Source organism: Nerophis lumbriciformis, linkage group LG11, assembly GCF_033978685.3.
Source record: "Nerophis lumbriciformis linkage group LG11, RoL_Nlum_v2.1, whole genome shotgun sequence".
Lineage (NCBI taxonomy): Eukaryota > Metazoa > Chordata > Actinopteri > Syngnathiformes > Syngnathidae > Nerophis > Nerophis lumbriciformis.
Genome location: NC_084558.2, coordinates 32,786,141 through 32,808,410, shown reverse-complemented (window position 1 = coordinate 32,808,410; position 22,270 = coordinate 32,786,141). Strand labels below are relative to the sequence as shown.

General features: G+C 43.0%; 1 protein-coding gene across 3 annotated transcripts in view; it reads left to right on the top strand.

Annotated features, from left to right (window-relative positions):
- Positions 1–22,270, top strand: part of gabbr1b (gamma-aminobutyric acid (GABA) B receptor, 1b) — a 580,862-nt gene that overhangs the window by 92,641 nt on the left and 465,951 nt on the right. For 2 of the 3 annotated variants that reach the window (XM_061966778.2, XM_061966776.2), the window contains exon 2: positions 20,292–20,375. In XM_061966778.2, coding sequence (XP_061822762.1) covers positions 20,300–20,375 — 76 coding nt within the window. In that variant the 5' untranslated portion in view covers positions 20,292–20,299. Of the gene's footprint in view, positions 1–13,110; positions 13,143–20,291; positions 20,376–22,270 lie in introns of those variants that run through there. The other variant, XM_061966777.2, reaches the window with a different exon arrangement.

Genomic DNA, 22,270 nt, shown 5'->3' with positions numbered 1-22,270 from the left:
GGTGTCGCCTCCTTCCCTTTGCCTAGTATACAACAGTACGTTCTGGCCAAAAACATGACGGAACCAGGCGACACCCGAGAAGCCCTGTCTCGATCCCCCAGGACTTCTGGCTTGTCCATGCTTAGTGCTGTGGTTAACGAGCACCAAGAGCGTTTTATTGCCCTTGAGGACAATTTTGAGAGAGCTTTTTCTAAACTTCACTCTAGGCTGGACTGCCTTATGCCTAGAGTGACCCCCTCTGCAGCTACCCCGCAGCTCACTTCCCCAGTCCAAAGACCGGAACGCTGCGGTCTGGAACGAGAGCCCAAAATGGCTTGTCCTAGACCCTTTGAGGGTGATTTTGAGCTGTGCAGGGGATTTCTTGTTCAGTGTGATCTTATTTTTCAACACCAGCCTTCACGCTATTCTTCTGATGGGGCTAAGATCGCTTTTATTTTTGCCCTACTCACGGGACCTGCACTCAAGTGGGCTACGGCTGCCGTGGACAAGACCTTGGGGCTAGGCACAGACTACGCTGCTTTCCGGGCCGAATTTCGGGCCGTATTTGACCACCCCAAAGATGGGGGGGACGCGGCGGGACACCTTCACTCCATCCAGCAGGGACTTCGCTCGGTGGCGGCCTACACTCTGGAATTCCGGACCCTGGCGGCTGACAGCGGATGGGACGATCGGGCACTCCAGAGCGCGTTCCGTCGAGGACTTTCGGAGGAGATTAAGGACGGACTACTGAGGGACAGACCCAGATCCTGCAGGGACCTCATCGAACTTGCACTCTTGTTCGATCAGAGATTGACGGAACGTGCGGCTGAGCGAGCCCAGGAAGCCACAAGGATCAGTAACCGACCTCAACTGCTACCCACTTTTGAAGCTCCAGCCCCACCACATATGGCTCCAACCACCATGCTGACAGCCCCGGAGCCCATGCAGTTGGGAAGGACTCGGCTGACCATTGAAGAGAGAGAGAGAAGGTTCAGACAACGCCTTTGTCTTTACTGTGGTCTAACCGGACATATCCTTCGTTTTTGTCCGGCTAAACCAAAAGACCAGGCTCGCCAGCTGAGGGGGTCCTGGTGAGCCATACTTGTTTTCCCCAAGATAAGGAAAACCCCGACTTCGTGATACCCGCTACCCTAGCGTGGGGCTCTAAATCTATCCAAATAAAGGCTTATTTGGACTCTGGAGCCGATGAGAGTCTCCTGGACTATGAATTTGCCCAAAGGATGGGCATTCCCCTGGTTCACCTGAACCGGTCACTTCCTGCTCAAGCCCTGGACGGACGACCTTTGGGACCCATCAGGTTTCGTACTGAACCCATTACCATGACAATTTCAGGAAACCACAGCGAGACCATCAGTCTTTGGGTTCTGGAGACCCCCGTCGCCCCGCTGGTGCTGGGTAGATCTTGGCTCCGTCAACATGACCCCCACGTCTCTTGGTCTTCTGGCAGGATCTTGGCATGGAGCACACCCTGCCACGCTAACTGTCTCAGGGCTGCCTCCCCTCCGGTCCACGTTCCCAGTATTGCTACCCCCCAGACAGATCTGTCCCGTGTACCTGCCTGCTACCATGACCTAGCGGAGGTTTTCAACAAGGAGCAAGCACAGGGTCTACCCCCGCATAGGCCATACGATTGTGCTATTGAGCTACTCCCGGAGGCTAAGCTACCTGCAAGCCGGCTTTATAACCTGTCACTCCCCGAGAAAGAGGCCATGAAGACATACATCACGGAGGGTCTAGCTTCAGGAATCATCACTCAATCTAAGTCTCCACTGGCAGCTGGATTCTTCTTTGTCTCCAAGAAGGACGGTTCACTCAGGCCTTGCATCGACTACCGTCATCTCAACAACATTACTATTAAGAACAAGTACCCCCTGCCTCTTCTCAACTCATCCTTCGAACCATTGGCACCAGCCACCATCTTCTCCAAATTGGATCTTCGGAACGCCTATCATCTTGTGCGGATTAAGGAAGGGGACGAGTGGAAGACAGCGTTCAACACCCACCTTGGGCACTTCGAATACCGGGTCATGCCTTTTGGACTCACGAACGCCCCAGCTGTTTTTCAAGCCCTCGTCAATGACATTCTGCGTGATATGCTTGATAAATTTGTCGTTGTTTATCTTGATGACATTCTGATTTTTTCCCAGAGTTTGGCTGAACACCAGGAACATGTTAGACTGGTACTCCAGAGACTTTTAGAGAACCGGCTCTTTGTCAAGGCCGAGAAGTGCAACTTTCACACCTCTTCAGTGGAATTCCTCGGTTTTGTAGTCGAGAAGGGACACATCCGAGCCGACCCCAAGAAAGTGGATGCTGTGGTGGATTGGCCTCAGCCATCTTCTAAAACGGAGTTGCGGAGATTTCTCGGCTTCGCTGGATTTTACCGACGCTTCATCCAGGACTTCAGCCGGATTGCCGCACCACTCCATGCCCTCACCTCTCCTAAAGGTTTTTTTGTCTGGTCTCATACTGCTAACAAGGCTTTCGAAGAGCTGAAGAAGAGATTCATCTCCGCCCCTGTCCTCGTCCACCCTGACTTGGACGTTGCCTTTCTTGTGGAGGTGGACGCTTCAGATTCCGGGATTGGAGCTGTACTTTCTCAACGCTTTAAGATTGACAATCTCATTCACCCAGTTGCATTTTTTTCCAGACGCCTATCCCTGGCAGAGCGGAACTACGACGCTGGGAACAGAGAACTGTTGGCGGTCCACGAAGCTCTTGCCGAATGGAGACACTGGTTGGAGGGGGCTCGTCACCAGTTCCAGATCCTAACTGACCACAGCAATCTCCTCCACATCCGCTCTGCCAGGAGGCTGAATAATCGACAGGCAAGATGGCAACAATTTTTCTCCCGCTTCGACTACTTGCTGTCTTTCAGACCCGGATCCAAGAACGCTAAGGCGGACGCTCTCTCCAGAGTGTTTATGGAGGAACCTTCTGAGCGCCCAGTGGATGTCCCCATTCTTCCTCCCTCTCGCATTGTGGGGATGGTTTCCTGGAAAGTGGAGGAACTTGTTAAAACTGCACTGTGCTCCAATCCAGGACCTGGGGGTGGACCACCCAACAAGCTCTTTGTCCATCAGGAACTGCGATCCAGAGTCCTGGATTGGGGCCACTCTAGCCTGTTTTCCTGCCATCCTGGATTCCAAAGAACCCTTTCACTGCTTCGTAGACGCTTCTGGTGGCCATCCATGGCCAGAGACACGCGTGAGTTTATCGCAGCATGTTCTTCTTGTGCCCGCAGCAAGGCATCACACAGACCCCCAGCTGGTCTCCTTCACCCGCTCCCCATCCCTGCCCGCCCTTGGTCACACATCGCCTTGGATTTCATCACTGGATTTCCAGCCTCCAGAGGTAACACTACCATATTAACCATTGTAGACCGATTCTCCAAAGCAGCCCATTTCATTCCTCTTGGCAAACTACCTTCTGCTTCGGAGACGGCTGACCTCCTCACACTTCACGTCATCAAATTGCATGGTATCCCGGTAGACATTGTGTCTGATCGGGGCCCCCAGTTTTCTTCACAAGTCTGGAGATTGCAGTGCCCTCTACTAAGGCCCACATAAGGAAGTGTCAGAGGGTGTGGAGAGCCGCTCGAGCAGCCTTAGAGAAGGCTTCTGCAAAGATGTGCCGCAACGCCAACCGTCATCGCGTCCCGGCTCCATCCTATCGGCCGGGCCAGCAAGTCTTGTTATTGGCCAAGGACCTTAATCTTCAGGTACCTTCTAAGAAGTTAGCACCCCGTTACGTTGGTCCATTCCCCATCATCTCTATAATTAACCCCGTATCTGTCAAGCTAGCTCTCCCACCCTCGGTTAAGAGACACTCGGTAGTACATGTTTCACAGATAAAACCGGTAGCGGAGAGCGCTCTGTCTCCCCCTGTCCCTGCCCCCCCTCCCTCTAGGTTCCTGGAAAATGGAGATCAGGTTTGGACGGTTAAAGAAATCCTCAGGGTCCGTCGACAGGGTAGGGGGCTTGTGTATCTGGTCGACTGGGAGGGTTATGGACCAGAGGACAGGTCTTGGGTACCAGCCTCCTATCTTGCCGATCCCTCACTTCTAGAGGATTTCTACCGCGCCAATCCTGATGCTCCCCGGCGCTCGTCGGGTGCCTCGCCTAAGGGGGGAGGTACTGTCACGGCGCGGATTCGAACCCGTGTCTCTCTTAATTCTGAGTGTCACAATTCCTCTTCTGGCTGCTCGCTCGGACACGCCCCCGCTCACGCTGGGCAGCAACAAGGCTGCAGGCAATCACTCATCATCACACCTGGGCTTGACGAGAGGGAGCGGCATAAAGAGACAGCGAAGCCAGGAGACCTTTGCCAGAACGTAGCCAATCTCACCTGAGTAAGCATCACGTCTGGCACCTCTCCCTCGTTCCTTGCTCGCCTTCATTGTGCTCTTCCTCGTTCCTGTTTTGATGTCTTTTGTGTCTTCCACAGTGTTTTCCGCGATCGTGTCTTGCCTCACGACCTCCTCCCGGATTGTTGCTTGCCTTCCCCGATCCTTGACCACTGTTTGGACCCTGACATCGTTGCCTCTCTCCAGCCCCCGACTGCTTGCCTTCCTGCTGACTACCCCTTCGCCTTCCCCTTTGGATTCGACGAAAGATACATCCAACACGCACCGACAACACCCTCTGGTAAATTATACATTGTTAATTCCACACATAGTCTGCATTCACTCACTAGTGGTAGCATACACTTCCCACACATTCATCAAAGGTTTAAATAAACCTTCAAAAACGCAGTTCTGCCTTGGTGTCGCCTCCTTCCCTTTGCCTAGTATACAACAAATATACTGCATTTGCCGTATTTACCTGGATGTGGTCGCAAATAAAATTCTGGTTTTGTTCTCTTCAAGGAAGGACTGTATTTCTTTTACACGTTTATTTCATTAACTTTGGGAGGGGCACATTACCATCGAATTTCTCTTTTTTTCCTCATTGTAGTGGCTATATTTACATCCTTGTGATATTACTTTCACCTACAGTATTAATCAGTGTGTATTACTACATATGATCACAATCTATTTGGGGGCACCCACGTTATCAAAGCTGTGTTCCAAAAAAAAGATGCCATAGATTTGACCAATCGTCGACGACGGGCAAAATCTAACGAGGTAGACTGGACTAGTAAAATCCCTAGTCAAAGACAGCCCCAGTTTTTCATGGCAACTCAGTAAATGTCCTTGAGTGGCCCAGCCAGAGTTCAAACTTTAATCCAATTAAACGTCCTTAACAGATGTGAAAAAAGCTGTACACCCAACACTTCCCATCCAACCTGATGGAGCTTGAGAAGTGCTGCAAAGAGGAATTAGAAGATTTATTTTGGGTCAAAATCATGCATGCATTACATGCTTAATTCAACACATAAAATTTCGCACAAAATAGGGGAATCTTTAAAGGGGAACATTATCACAATTTCAGAATTGTTAAAACCATTAAAAATCAGTTTCCAGTGGCTTATTATATTTTTCGAAGTTTTTTTCAAAATTTTACCCATCACGCAATATCCCTAAAAAAAGCTTCAAAGTGCCTGATTTTAACCATTGTTATAAACACCCGTCCATTTTCCTGTGACGTCACATAGTGAAGCCAACACAAACAAACATGGCGGAAAGAACAGCAAGCTATAGCGACATTAGCTCGGATTCAGACTCGGATTTCGATTCAACAGATTACGAATGTATTGAAACGGATGGTTGTAGTGTGGAGGCAGGTAGCGAAAACGAAATTGAAGAAGAAACTGAAGCTATTGAGCCATATCGGTTTGAACCGTATGCAAGCGAAACCGACGAAAACGACACGACAGCCAGCGATACGGGAGAAAGCGAGGACGAATTTGGCGATCGCCTTCTAACCAACGATTGGTATGTGTTTGTTTGGCATTAAAAGAAACTAACAGCTATGAACTAGGTTTACAGCATATGAAATACATTTGGCAACAACATGCAATTTGAGAGTGCAGACAGCCCAATTTTCATCAATTAATATATTCTGTAGACATACCCTCATCCGCGCTCTTTTCCTGAAAGCTGATCTGTCCAGTTTTGGAGTTGATGTCAGCAGGCCAGGGAAGCTAGGGTCGATAGTGTACAGATGTTAAGTACAATATCACATAGCGTCCAGAGGGGGCGCCGTTGAGTGTGTTGTGGGGATTAACAGTGTGAATTAACAAGCACGAGTAAAGGAAGCTGTGCGAAGTTTACAAGTCTCTGGAGTCTGCTTTTACGGATATAAACACTACTACAACATGGTGTCAGAAGTAAGCGAACCTACTGTGGGTAAAAAGTAGGTGTAGTTGAGAGAAGTGAGGCTGAAATAGTCCAGCCGAGGTTGTCATTGTTTACCTGGCCGGCGACAGGCTAAGCTACGCTAGGCTAAGGTGAGCACGGAGAGCAGCGGATCAGCATCGGAGCCCGGATAAGGACGGGAGATGACAGATCAAATATTCTCCATCGCGCCTCCTGGCAGCTTCAACTTCGAGGAGCCCAGCTCGTGGCCGCAATGGTTGAGACGGTTCGAGAGGTTCAGGATGGCGTCAGGATTGAGCGGAAAAGAGTGACGACATTAGGGCTGAAACGCCGCGTCGACGTAGTCGACGTCATCGGTTACGTAAATACGTCGAGGACGTTTTTGTTCGTTGACGCGTCGCATATTTACGTCACACTACCGTCATGGCGGAGCGCAAAGCAGACGATGCGAGCGGTGCGAGCGAGGGGAAAAAAGCACGCCAAAAGTCGTCAAAAGTGTGGGAGTATTTCAATAAACGGCCTAAGAAGAAACGCTACTTTTATCTACATTCAGCTCGCTACTCGCTACTAATTTTTATCGATCTGTTAATGCACGCTTTGTTTGTTTTGGTCTGTCAGACAGACCTTCATAGTGCCTGCCTTACTGGTGACGTTTCACTTCGTTCCACCAATCAGATGCAGTCACTGGTGACGTTGGACCAATCAAACAGAGCCAGGGGTCACATGACCTGACTGGCTCCGAGCTAACTTCGGGTGTTACCATTTAGTGGTCAATTGTACGGAATATGCACTGTACTGTGCAATCTACTAATAAAAGTTCCAATCAATCAATCAAAAGTGTGAAGGAAAAAAGACCCTTTTTTTATTTCAACCGTAAAGACTGACTGCACAGTTCCTGGCTTCACAATAAAAGTCCCGCTCCATCGCGCCTGCGCTTTCAAAATAAGAGTCTCCGAAAGCCAGCGCAAACAAGCTAGCAAGCTACGGAGTTTGCCGCCAATGTATTTCTTGTAAAGGGTATAAAAACGAATATGGAAGGTGGACAAATAAGATGCCAAATAACAACCACTTTCATGTGGTATTAGACAGAAAGGAGGAACTTTTTTTCTCCTCCATTTGAAAACGTGGACGTTACCAGCACTGCTTCCTGATTACAATCAATGCAAGTCATCAGAATCAGGTAATACACCAACTTATATTCTTGTCTTCATGAAAGAAAGGAATCTATATGTTAAACATGCATGTATATTCATTAAAACACCTTTAACATGTAAACAAAAACGGCATAATAAATAAATATAAATTATATACTGTATATATCAATGTATGTATATATATATATATATATATATATGTGTGTGTGTGTGTGTGTGTGTGTGTGTGTGTGTGTGTATATATATATATACACATATATATATATATATATATGATATGTGTGTGTATGTTACTCAGTACTTGAGTAGTTTTTTCACAACATACTTTTTACTTTTACTCAAGTAAATATTTGGGTGACTACTCCTTACTTTTACTTGAGTAATAAATCTCTAAAGTAACAGTACCCTTACTTGAGTACAATTTCTGGCTACTCTACCCACCTCTGCTAATAATGTTGTTGTATGCACACTGTGTCGAGCGGAAATGGCCTATCATAGCAGCACAACGGCAGTGTTCTTGCCATCACCATCAACTAGTCAATCGTCCGCGTGAGTATATGTTGTCATCATTACACAAAAACATGAATGTGTCATTTGTATCTGCGTTGTAAATTCATAAACTAAAGCACCGTTTCGCTCTGAGAGGAGCGTTTGGCGTGCCTGTTCAGTGTTTACAAAGACGCGCTCCTCTTTAACGCTAACGTTAATTAGTTGTGCAAATACCTTTTACAACATTAACAATTACGTATACTATGTACAAACGAACAATTAACTTTCACTTTAATCATACTATCATTGTTGTGTTATTAAGCAAAATAAGCAAAAGTTTTACTTTTGTTGAAATGTTTACACTGTTGTTACAGAATATTTCGTTTTGCACTTTTTTGTATTGGATGTTTATCTTTATTTTTGCACATTTTAGCAAATAAGCAATACTTTTACTTTTGTTGAAATGTTTACACTGTCGTTACAGAATATTTCCGTTTTGCACTTTTTTGAATTGGATGTTTATCTTTATTTTTGCACATTTTAAAGCAAAATAAGCAATACTTTTACTTTTGAAATGCTTATACTATTGCAGAATATTAAGATTTGCACTGGATGTTTACTTTTATATTTGCACATTAAAAGCAAATAAGCTACTTTTAATTTTGTTAAATGTTTACATTGTTACAGAATATTTTGTCATGTTGTTGTCAATGTTGACTGAGTGGCCATACTTTTTTTTTTGTAAATAAAAGCCATGCCTTTTGAAAAAACTGGCCTACATTTATTTTTTCATCTTCATTTTAAATAAAATAAAAAAATCGGTAAAAGGAAAAAGAATCTATAGATTAATCGAAAAAATAATCTATAGATTAACCGATTAATCGAAAAAAATAATCTATAGATTAATCGATAGAAAAATAATCGTTAGCTGCAGCCTTAGACGACATTCTCACTACGTTACCACTAAGCGACCAACAGAAGACAGTCTATGCAGAGGTGACAAAAGCCTTTGATGAACATTTTGTGGGTAAGCACAATGTCATTTATGAACGTGCTAAGTTTAATAGCAGACAGCAACAACAAGGCGAGTCTGCAGAGAACTTTATCACAGATGTGCATAAGTTGGCTGAACACTGCAAATTTGGTGCCTTAAAGGAGGAAATGATAAGAGACCGCATAGTGGTCGGGATAAGAGACTCCAGGCTGTCAGAGAGACTTCAGTTAGACCCTGACCTGACGCTGGCAAAAACAATAACCCAGGTCAGGCAGCAGGAAGAAATAAAGAAACAACAGCAACTGCTACGAGGGACACACACAGAAATTAAAGGTGCTAATATGGATGCCATAAACACAAATAGAGGGAAAACACAATATAGACAAGCTCCCCCACGCAGACCAGAGCAGTTTAATTCCAAGCCAAGCACTGTAAACAAGACATACTATAATGAGAAATGTACAAGGTGCGGCAAAACGCCACAACACCCATGGAAACTGTGCCCAGCCAAAGAGGCTGAGTGTCGAAAATGCAAAAAAAAGGGACATTTCGCTGCGGTCTGCAGATCATCTCAAAGAGTGGAAGCTATAGTGGACAGCAACACAGAAGAAGACATAGCTTTCATGGGGACAGTTAACACAGAAGGAATTGAAGAGGAATGGTTAAAAGAAATCAGCCTTAACGGAAAGAAGGTAACATTTAAACTGGACTCAGGAGCCTCAGTTACAGCTATTCCATCTGCCATGTACTTGAGAGCACGTGATGGCAGGCTGAAGACACCACCTAAAAAGATTAAAGGTCCAGATAACTGTCCATTGAAGGTTTTGGGCATCATGAAAGCACACATTAAAACAGAAAAAAGAGAAATAAGGCAAGATGTATATGTGGTGACAAACCTGGTGATGCCACTAATGGGACTTCCTGCTTTAATAAAGCTGAACCTGGTTCAACAGGTAGCTTCAGTACAGGAGGAGAAACAAGAAGCGAGGCATCAATACAGAGCTATGTTCCCAAAAGTGTTTTCAGGGCTTGGAAAGCTACAAGGAAACTCCAAGATAAAACTGAATAATGAAGCAGTTCCTTATGCTCTCTCGGCCCCGCGCAGAGTTCCATTACCTATGAAAGAACAAGTTAAAGAAGAGTTAGACAGAATGGAAGCAATGGGAGTCATAAGAAAAATTGAGGAGCCAACTGAATGGTGTGCGGGGATGGTAGTGGTCCCCAAGCCAAATAAGAAACCTCGCATTTGTGTGGACCTTACCCGACTTCACGACAGCGTGTGCAGAGAGAGACACATACTGCCTGCAGTTGATGAGACACTGGCGCAGCTGGAGGGGGCAAGAGTCTTTTCGAAATTAGATGCAACATCTGGTTTCTGGCAAGTTCCTCTACATGAAGAATCACAGCCTTTAACAACTTTTATTACCCCCTTCGGAAGATAGTGATTTTTATGACTACAACAAGAAGATCAGCGTGTCAACTGTTGCCTCAAAAAATGGTATTAGTGCTGGTTTTCTCCAGACTGAGAGCAAACACTGGAAACCGTGCAGTGGCCTATGCATCTAGGTCTATGACGAATTTTGAATACAAATATGCTCAGATAGAAAAAACTAAGTGTTTGGGTGGTGATGTATGGTTAACAGTTTAAAGATTTCAAAGCTACATATGGACTGCCATTTGGACCAATGACCACTAGTCTCCATCATGTCATGACTGACATGTCATCACTGACATGTCAGTCAAAGGTATGCCCTTGATCCTTGCTGACACTCTTTCCAGAGCACCCGAGAGCAGTGCTTCTCAAATATTTTCTTTTACGCCCCCCCTAGGAAGAAGAAAATATTTTGCGCCCCCCCCCCCCCACCCCCCCCACCCCCCATCCTCCACCTTGAATATAAATATTGTATAAACTTGTCTATAAAATTGGTATAAATATACCTCTGCATAATATTGTGAGCTTATTATCATTGAAGGAACAACACACCGGTCTTTCCTTGTCTCCCACCGTGGTTACAGTGAAGCCAAGTGCTACATACGCTTCATCATACTCGGGTACGACTACGCATGTTTCCCGAGGTCACACGCACCCAGCCCCCGGCATCGCACTGCGTCCCTCCCAATGGGGGTCAGCCCCACTATTTGAGAAGGACTGCCATAGAGTAACTTTGTGAGGACAACAGATGAGACGTCATATGTCAGACACTAATGTAAGGCAAGTAGCGGAGGCTACCATACAGGACGGAAATTAATAAAGGGTAGTTGTTCCACAGTTTTTCATTGTTTGTGGCGACCTTGGCTTTGTAGATTGACTATTACTCAAAAAGGAGGGAGAGTTATTTCACAAACTGTCAGAGTAGATGTGCTGAACATGAATGCCATTTTGGGATTAGAAAGTGTACAAAAAGAAAAAGTCAGTCTATCTACTTCTATTTGCCCAGAATGAACAAAGATGCTGACAAGCAAATGTAAAACATGCCAAAAATACAGAATTAACTACCCACTATTACAAAACCCAAAACCAGTGAAGTTGGCACGTTGTGTATTTCGTAAATAAAAACAAAATACAATGATTTGCAAATCCTTTTTAATTTACATTCAATTGAATACACTGCAAAGACAAGATATTTTAAGTTCGGACTGAAAAACATCATATTTTTTTGCAAATAATCATTAACGTAGATTTTAATGGCAGCAACACATTGCAAAAACGTTGGCACAGGGGCATTTTTACCACTGTGTTACATGGCTTTTCCTTATGACAACACTCAGTAAACGTTTGGGAACTGAGGAGACCAATTTTTGAAGCTTTTCACTTGGAATTATTTCCCATTCTTGCTTGATGTACAGCTTAAGTTGTTCAACAGTCTGGGATCTCCTTTGTGGTATTTTAGGCTTCTTTGGCTTCTTGCGCTACACATTTTCAATGGGAGACAGGTCTGGACTAGAGGCAGGCCAGTCTAGTACCCACACTCTTCTATTATGAAGTCACACTGTTGTAACACATGGCTTGGCATTGTCTTGCTGAAATAAGCAGGGGCGTCCATGATAACGTTGCTTGGATGGCAACATATGTTGCTTCAAAACCAGTATGTACCTTTCAGCATTAATGGTGCCTTCATAGATGTGTAAGTTACCCATGCCTTAGGCACTAATACACCCCCATACCATCACAGATGCTGGCTTTTGAACTTTGCGCCTATAACGGTCCGGATAGTTATTTTCTTCTTTGTTCCGGAGGACACTACGTCCACAGTTTCCAAAAACAATTTGAAATGTGGACTAATCAGACCATTGAACACTTTTCCACTTTGCATCAGTCCATCTTAGATGAGCTCGGGCCCAGCAAAGCCGGCGGCGTTTCTGGGTGTTGTTGATAAATGGCTTCCACTTTGCGTACTAGAGTTTTAACTTGCACTTACAGATGTAGAGACGAACTGTAGTTACTGACAGTGGTTTTCTGAAGTGTTCCTGAGCCCATGTGGTGATGTCCTTTACACACTGATGTCGCTTTTTGATGCAGTACCGACTGAGGGATCAAAGGTCTGCAATATCATCCCTTAAGTGCAGTGATTTCTCCAGATTCTCTGAACCTTTTGATGATATTACGGACCGTAGATGGGGAAATCCCTAAATTCCTTGCAATTGCTCGTTGAGAAATGTTGTTCTTAAACTGTTTGACAATTTGCTCACGCATTTGTTCACAAAGTGGTGACCCTCGCCCCAACCTTGTTTGTAAATGACTGAGCATTTCATGGAAGCTGCTTTTATACCCAGTCATGGCACCCACCTGTTCCCAATTAGCCTGTTCACCTGTGTGATGTTCCAAATAAGTGTTAAATGAGCATTCCTCAACTTTCTCAATCTTTTTTGCCACTTGTGCCAGCTTTTTTGAAACATGTTGCAGGCATCCAATTCCAAATGAGCTAATATTTGCAAAAAATAACACGTGGCTAGGGATGATGCTCGAAACCGGTTTTCCCGGTTGTTCGATAAGAAAAGAACCGAGTCCTCGGACTCTAATCCCTTTTAGAGAACCGGTACCCGTTATCGAGACCATTATAGTAAAGAAAAAGAGTTGGTTCTTTATTCGAATCCCTGGGAACGACTCCCGTCCCGACAAGAAATGCCCCATGTGACATCACAAGAAATGACGTCACGTAGCGCAGTCATTTGTCACGGTGGGGTGCAGCGTGCTGCGGTTCGTTCCCGGGACGCAAAACTGACGGCTCCGGACGAAAGCGTGCAGGTAGGAAATTATTTATTTCTCATAAATCATACACATTACAACAGACAGGAACGAAACAAAAGGAAAGCGTGCCGTTCGCACGAGAAGCTAAAGCAAAAACTAGCACAGGAATACTAGAAGCTAAGGTAACTTTAGCACAGGAATCATGAGCTCGAAAACCAGAATGCCAACGTAACTGTTGCAAATGCAAACAATGAAGCCACGACGAGTGACCGGAAAAGGCAGGCTTAAATTGAGTCTCTGATGAGCAACAGGTGCGCGTACAAGGCAGGTGAAAATCATAAGTACCCATGGTGACTAAAACAAACCCCCGAAGTGCACAAAACAACTAAGGAAGTCCAAAACTGACAGAACATAACTAAACAAAACATGATCCGACAAATATATACATCATTTACTGACCTTTTTATAATAAAATATCTGTGAATTAGTATATACAACAGTTTTGTAATATGTAATTAATTAATTCAGTCATTATTAATATACTGAGATGAAGAATATTTTATTTTAATAATAATAAATAATAATACCTGGGATTTATATAGCGCTTTTCTAAGTACCCAAAGTCGCTTTACATGTAGAACCCATCATTCATTCACACCTGGTGGTGGTAAGCTACTTTCATAGCCACAGCTGCCCTGGGGTAGACTGACGGAAGCGTGGCTGCAATTTGCGCCAACGGCCCCTCCGACCACCACCTATCATTCATCATTCCATTCACCGGTGTGAGTGGCACCGGGGGCAAAGGGTGAAGTGTCCCGCCCAAGGACACAACGGCAGCGATTTTTTAATGGTAAGAGGCGGGGAGCGAACCTGCAACCCTCAGGTTTCTGGCACGGTTGCTCTACCCACTACGCCATGCCGCCCCCTTATTTTCAATAAGGTTGAAAGTATTTCTCATAATTCTTCTTCTTTGTACTTTGTAAGCACTATTCATTTGAACAACCTCTTAGACTGGATCATATCAGTACAATGTTTAACTTCTTTACTTAATCCATTCCATCATTTAATTCCACATCATTTTAGCTGTTTGCAATTTTACCAAATCATCGAACTTTAATATTTTTGACTCAATAAATAAAGTGTTTGTATGTTCTTTATATCCAACATTATGTATCAGTGTAATTGATCTTTTTTGTAACACGGTTAACGAATGTAGCGCACATTTGTAGTTATTTCCCCATATTTCTGCACATTAACTCAGATATGGTAATACTATAGTAGCGAGCAGTAGAGAATGTGAAGTGATTTGTTAAACCAAATATTGTGTTTTTTTCCATATACAACAATCTATCTGGACTCGATAAGAGATTCGATAAGGAATCGGTTCGATAAGAGGATTCGATAATAGGCTCGAACTCGATAATTTCTTATCAAACATCATCCCTACACGTGGCCGTTGGATCAAAGAGGTTCTCCACAATCTAAAACTGGAAAAACATAGGTTCTCGCTAATAAGCTCTGCTCAAGCATTTGAAAGTCCCTTCCTGCTGTATGTCAATGCTCTTGATCTATTCCCAGATTCTGATGAGGAATAATCTCCCCTTTTATTTTTCTCAGCCTCTAATCTCTGTCTCTTGCATTGTTTGAGTATGTGTGTGTGAATTTGTATGTTTTTGTTGTCCTATTTGTTGTAGGTTTGTGCGATATGTTGTTGGTTTGACCTGAGTAGGGTGGGTGGGTGCGTCAAGGGAAGGGGTTTGAGGAATTTGTTACTGACTTCAGAATTGTACTGTTCCTACTTGCACTCGTTTCTGTCTGTTTAAAAATGTCAATAAAAAAAGTTGGGGAAAAAAATAAACCAATCTTAATCTACATCCAACAATTATTCGTGAATTGTGCAATTCAGTCAAAAATGTTTACTCCAATATTGTTATATTCAATTTCTGTGTCTTTGCTTGACAGTAAATATATTTGTTTATTGTCTGCACTTCTTACATATAGTGGTAACTCTGCATACGAGTTTAATTGGTTCTGTGACACAGTTCGTACTTTGAAAAACATGCATTGCGAAAATGTGTCGCCCGTCTAAATAAATTGAAATCAATTTGAACCGTGTTTGGCGACCCACAACACCACATTTTTAACATGTAACTTGCCTTTTAAAAATAAAAACAAACTTTTAGATAAGAAATGTCTTATAAAAAAACTATTCAATAAATATATAGTGCAGTAGTGTAGGGAAATACTGTATATGAAGCTGGCTCGTAACTTGGGATGTTTCGATCAGGGTTTTATGATGCCAATTTGGATTCTGATCTTCCATGAGTGAGAGATGGTCAATACGGGGATGTGGATTCAATGGTGGCTGGAGCCTATTCCAGCTGTACTTGGGCGGAAGGCAGGGTACACTTTAGACAAGTTGCCACCTCATTGCAAATGTTTGTACTTCTATTTCTTAATGCCTTAGCTCGTCTGCATGTTTAAATGTAACAGGTGCTAGCTAGTGCAGCTGTGTGACAGTACGCTGGCATCTTAAGAGTCACGATGAACAACATGCTGACAGCTGGTTCAATGTCTGGAGAATGTGATGGTTTCGAATCTAGGGGGGAGGATGCATAAATTTGGTACTGGTTGTTGTCAGTTATTAATCTGACAATGGTGGTGGCTTTAGAAAATTTGACAATAATAATAATGGCGTGCGGGTAGGGTGCTAAGAACACAGCCATGTGGTGTTTTAGTGTTCAGAATGTCAACTGATGTATCCCATCCGGTCATTCTTTTCCATGCACGCAGTAAACTGCTTAAAGTACGAGTAAAATGGAAAAACAAGTTGACTTAATATGATGAATTGTTTTTCATTGTATGCGTTAAACCACATTTAATTATATTTGTATGTGAAAATACCATCTAAACATCCACAAAACGCCACAATTTCAGATGGCCATTTTGAATATTTCTTTCACAATGTCTTCGGCAATCTCTGGAGATTCGGGATCAGTTTACGTCACGTGGGGGACTCCTCTGTACTCTGCCAATAGCAGCAGATCAGTGATACTGGAAATACGCAAAAATGGGAAAAAAAATACTTTTTATCATTCACAATCCTTATGTAAGACAAGATGTTTAGCTTTTATGTATGTTTTGCTTTTTTTATGCATTTGAAATAAATAATAATACATAGCTAACAACTGAGTCAAAAGATTGAGGGTCCCAAAACCCCCTAAATAACCATTAAAAAAACACCAACAATACTTTGTTTACATGTCGTGACCTGAATATTAACTACGTATTAGTGATATTGTTATTATAAGCCCCTAACGCAGACAGCCTATTTTAGCAGTGCATTGATAGCAGTAAGATAACTGCTAGTTTACGTTCCTATTGTTGACACACTGCTTCTGCTTAGTCTCAAACTTGGTAAAAGTTAATTCTAGATTATAAATCATGCCTCGGGCAGCACGGTGGAATTGGGTTATTTCGTCTGCCTCACAATACGGAGGTCCTGGGTTCGATCCTGCGCTCGGGATCTTTCTGTGTGGAGTTTGCATGTCCTCCCCGTGACTGCGTGGGTTCTCTCCGGCTACTCCGGCTTCCTCCCACTTCCAAAGACATGCACCTGGGGATAGGTTGATTGGCAACACTAAAATTGGCCCTAGTTTGTGAATGTGAGTGTGAATGTTGTCTGTCTATCTGTGTTGGCCCTGCGATGAGGTAGCGACTTGTCCAGGGTGTACCCCGCCTTCCGCCCGGTTGTAGCTGAGATAGGCTCCAGCGCCCCCCGCGACTCCAAAGGGAATAAGCGGTAGAAAATGGATGGATGGATGGATTAGTGATATTGTTATTATAAGCCCCTAACGCAGACAGCCTATTTTAGCAGTGCATTGATAGCAGTAAGATAACTGCTAGCTTACGCTGCTATTTTTGACACACTGCTTCTGCTTAGTCTCAAACTTGGTAAAAGTTAATTCTAGATTATAAATCATGCCTCGGGCAGCACGGTGGGAAATGGGTTATTGCGTCTGCCTCACAATACGAAGGTCCTGGGTTCGATCCTGCGCTCGGGATCTTTCTGTGTGGAGTTTGCATGTCCTCCCCGTGACTGCGTGGGTTCCCTCCGGCTACTCCGGCTTTCTCCCACTTCCAAAGACATGCACCTGGGGATAGGTTGATTGGCAACACTAAAATTGGCCCTAGTTTGTGAATGTGAGTGTGAATGTTGTCTGTCTATCTGTCTTGGCCCTGCGGTGAGGTGGCGACTTGTCCAGGATGTACCCCGCCTTCCGCCCGATTGTAGCTGAGATAGGCTCCAGCGCCCCCCGTGAGCCCGAAGGGAATAAGTGGTAGAAAATGGATGGATGGATAGAAATCATGCCTCTCACCTGGTGGTGGACGAATGTGGCCATGGGAGGCTGGTCGATTTTGACATCCCCTGAGATGGCGAAATATACACAAAATGATGCTTGTTGCTGCACCTCTGTTCCCTTCGTGAAAATTGTGAATAATTCCTCATCTTAACGGGATTGTGTGATTATGGTGTATTATGGTTAGTTTGCATGTTCAGTACTGAACAATACTGCTGATGCTATAGTGTTACAATAAAGCTGCATCTATTTAGCACACGGCTTTTAGAATTTGTTCATCCTCCTTGGGTTTAAGCTAGAAAATGTTAAGGTACTGCATCATATTTACTGCCAAAATAGTCACTGCAATATACACTCCCGCTACCACCAAACCCCGCCCCCCCCAACCCTGCGCCGCCACACATCAACACCCCCCCGTGCGTCGGTTGAGGTGGGCGGGGTTTGGTGGTAGCGGGGGTGTTTATTGCAGCCCGGAAGAGTTAGGGCTGCAAGGTGTTCTGGGTATTTGTGCTGTTGTGTTTATGTTGTGTTACGGTGCGGATATTCTCCCGAAATGTGTTTGTCATTTTTGTTTGGTGTGGGTTCACAGTGTGGCGCATATTTGTAACAGTGATAAAGTTGTTTATACGGCCACCCTCAGTGTGACATGTGTGGCTGTTGATCAAGTATGCCTTGCAGTCACTTACGTGTGTATGTACAACATGTGACTGGGCCGGCACGCTGTTTGTATGGTGAAAAAGCGGACGCGACGACAGATTGTAAAGGACGTTAAAAGCAGTGCTATCACGGCACGCCCTTAATATTATTGTCCGGGTAAAAATCGGGACAAATTCGGGGAATGGTTGCCCCAGGAGATTGTCGGGAGGGGCACTGAAATTCGGGAGTCTCCCGGAAAAATCGGGAGGGTTGGCAAGTATGTTGCTAGGGCGGGATAGCCATTCAAAGAAGGTGAATTCATTAAAAAGTGCATGTTAGATTTTTTCAAGAAATCTTTTCTTGCTGCCCAGCCTCACCCAGTTTCTGCATCCAGTGGCCCCCAGGTAAATTGAGTCTGAGACCCCTGCTGTAGACTCTGATGAAATATGTTGTAAGAAGTAGGTTTGTTATTTAAGAGAACGTTGGTCCCCCTGAGTAAATCACGGATCACGTAACTGGCCTGCTCATCAAATCTCAAATTGGCTCGGGAATCTCTGTGATATTATTTTGTTCATATCTATTTACTCACAAACTTTGTAAGTCTTTTAGTGTTATAAATCAGACATATATGATAATTGATTAAATAAAGAGGCAACTAGTTTTTCCACTATACTTGTATTTTAAGCCCAGTTTTCTCAATTTTGCAATGAACGGGAATGACTGTGTTGAAGGTAATGACTGACGAAAAGCGGAAAGTGTGCTGCCAATTTTATTTCAATTATAGAGGTGCAACGATTCATCAAATTTGTCGACAAGTTTCAACAATAAAATCTGTCGCCGAAAAATTAATTTGTCGACAATACTCAGTGACATCATCAGTCGTGTTTTCCTGACAGAAATTAGTCAGCACGGGAACATTTCAACTTTTTCTTGTTAAAGAAAAAGTTTTGAAGACTTTGCTCATTTTGCAAAACGGACCGTGTGTTTTTATGACAGTACATCTGTGATACGGGAGCATTTAAAGCAGGGGAATGAAGTCAGACATCAAAAGGATGCGATCTCGACTTGGTAAGATCGTTAGCTTGTTATCTTGCTCGCTGGCTAACAAGTCTGAGACAAAGTTGTGTGAAAAATCATTTTAGCAATAATTTCAGCCAAAGTCCGCCAACTAAACTTTGTATCAATTTAAGAACTTCAGATGTGAAGCAGCGTCAATTTGCAGTGCAAAGAAGCAAAGCACAATAACAAACTTCAATCACACACACACACACACACACACACACACACACACACACACACACACACACACACACACACACACACACACACACACACACACACACACACACACACACACACACACACACACACGTTAGGCACCATGGTGCCAATATTCTAAAAGAATAAATATACAATCTAGATTGCTAAAATGTTCAGAATTTATAGGGTCTTTTGGATTGCTAAAAATGCCAGAAGTTAAGTGTGCAGCTTTTTAAACACATCATCACAAAATGCTTGTTTCTTTGGAGGATGTTTGATAGCGTTGGTGTTTTTTTGCTGTTATTTTACTATCTTTTGTTCTCAAAAAGAAACCATACCTTTTTGTCAGCACTGGGCCTGTACTTGCTTTAACATGGAACCAAAGTTTGGGTTATTTTTTTTTTGTAATAGTCTGAATGGCAGCACAGTTCCAGTACAAATAGTTTCTGAATGAATTAGTCATCTTTGTTAATTATCATATGCCTACACAATATCTTGGATTCAGATCGGTTTAGGGCTGATTGGTTTATTTGAACATATACTGTTTCGAAATGATGCATCACATTTTTACATGTTCAAAAAGGTAAGATGAATTTAAAAGCAGATGGCTATATTAGAGCCACAGAATCGTTTTATACTTCATAATTTAATTAGTCTACTAATCGTTAGGATAATCAATGACTGGTCGACTATCAAAAGAGTTGGAGCTACAGCCCTTATTCCAAATGTGACCAGTAAGAGAGATGATGAACAACAAAAGGATGTAACAGATTACATAAAGGGAATAGAATTTACAAACACAATCTTTGAAGGAATTTCTCACAATAGGGGACAATTTACTAGAACAACGTAGAGTGATTTTCTTTTAATGTAAATATAAACATATTGTCAAGATGCTCAAATTTCTTGTCCTTTAAACTAAATGCATATTTTGTGTTTTTTTTTACAGGTGAAAAGATGGGGCCATTATTTCTTCTTTTCTTCTTTGCTGTGTTGCCCTTACTCAGCATATCTGCGCACAATACCTCTGCTGGTAATGACTGTTTCCTCATACTATTTGCTTGACACATTGTCGCAGTTTGTTTAGAGAAAACATCTGTCGCTGCTGCATTTTAATGGATGCTGTGTTTGCTGAAGAATTTTCTTGTCACTTTATGTTGGATAATTCTTGTTAGCAAATGTTGATACAGTAAGTTGATAGTTTAATGACATTTTTTTCTACATTTCTATTCTTGTTTGCTGAGTCGCATATTTTCCGGACTATAAGCCACACACCCTAAATTTTTTAAGAAAAAAAACAGCATTTCATATTTTAGCCGCAGATACTATATATACCGGTACGTTGTGAAATTAGATATTTACATGGAAATATTTTGTAAATGTTTGTTTACATACCTCAATTGTTTCCAAACGGGGCCTGTAACATGGCAGTAAAACGACTGATCAAACAAAACAAAAAAGTAATTAATGTCTTTATTTACCCTTTATGAGATGACTCTGACTTTCTCCTGTTTTAATAAGGTTCAAGATGTTTATCAGAATTCTTCTTCCTTGTACTTTGTAAACACTTTAAGTTTGAACAGTATCATAAAGTGGATCATTTTAGTATGATGTTGGATTTCTTTGCTTAATCCATTCCATAATTGAGACTTTAAGTGAAGAAAAATCAGTAGAATAGCCACATCTTTGTTTAAGTCGCAGGGTTCAAACTTGGGAAAAAAAGTAACAGCTTATAGTCCGGAAAATACAGTATACAGCAGGGATGCCTTTACACGATTCTGGCCTGTCAATCATTCTTCATATTTCAACCAATCAGATTGCAGAGAATTCACAGTTTCATTCTACTACAACCAAGTACCACGTTGTTCCTTAAACCAGTGTTTTTCAACCTTTTTTGAGCCAAGGCACATTTTTTTCATTGAAAAAATCCAGGGGCACACCACCAGCAGAACATGTTGAAAACGAAACTCAACAGTTTATATAAGGGGTCCCCAAACTTTTTGACTCGGGGGCTGCATTGGGTTAAAAAATATATATATTTTTAACTTAGGACTTCCCGCGGGCCGGATTTTGGACGCTGGCGTCGGGGCCCCTGGTCTATATTGACAATATAAAGTCGTTCTCATCAAATACCTGATGCAATTGTTTGATATGAATTCAAACCATAACCATCCATGCATCTTTAATTCTCTTGTCTCAAAGTAGGCTTACAAAGCAATTCGCTACCCGCTGCCACTTACTGATAACGAAGAGTATTACATGGTCACTCTGCTGATCTCTAGACAGCACAGACACTCTACAACGGCACAATATTTGCGAATTATAATTATTGGTTTGAAAAAATAATAATTTTTGGACCTATTAGGTGAAATTACATAATTTCTCATGGCACACCAAACAATATCTCACGGTACACTAGTGTGCCGCGGCACAGTGATTGAAAAACACTGCCTTAAATAATCAGGTGTGAGCATTGAGACAGACAATGAAAATCAGTAGAATTGTTGTTTGTTTTAGAAAAAATGGTTATCAATTGTCCATGAGGAAGGAGCAAAACACCCCATTTCCAAAAAACAAAGACAGACTATGAGAAATGTCTTTGTTGGTTCTAAGCTTGTGGGAGACCACATTTCCAGCTGAACGTGAAGAACATAAACAAGTACAAGGATGTTTGTTTTAAGGTTGGTTCAGTAATTGAATGAAGAAATAACTTCACATAGTAACGGCACAATTACAACATATTGTACAATTTATTTTCATTATATAGTTGTGACTTCATAGTCGACGACTCGTACGCCAATGTGTGTTGCTACAGACCTATTGAAATAATTGTTTTTTCGAATGGGAGAGAGGGAGCTCGTAGTGGAATGTATCACTTTTTATGTGACTTCAGACTCCTCTTTGAGCGGCCACCTTATCGTAGTAGGG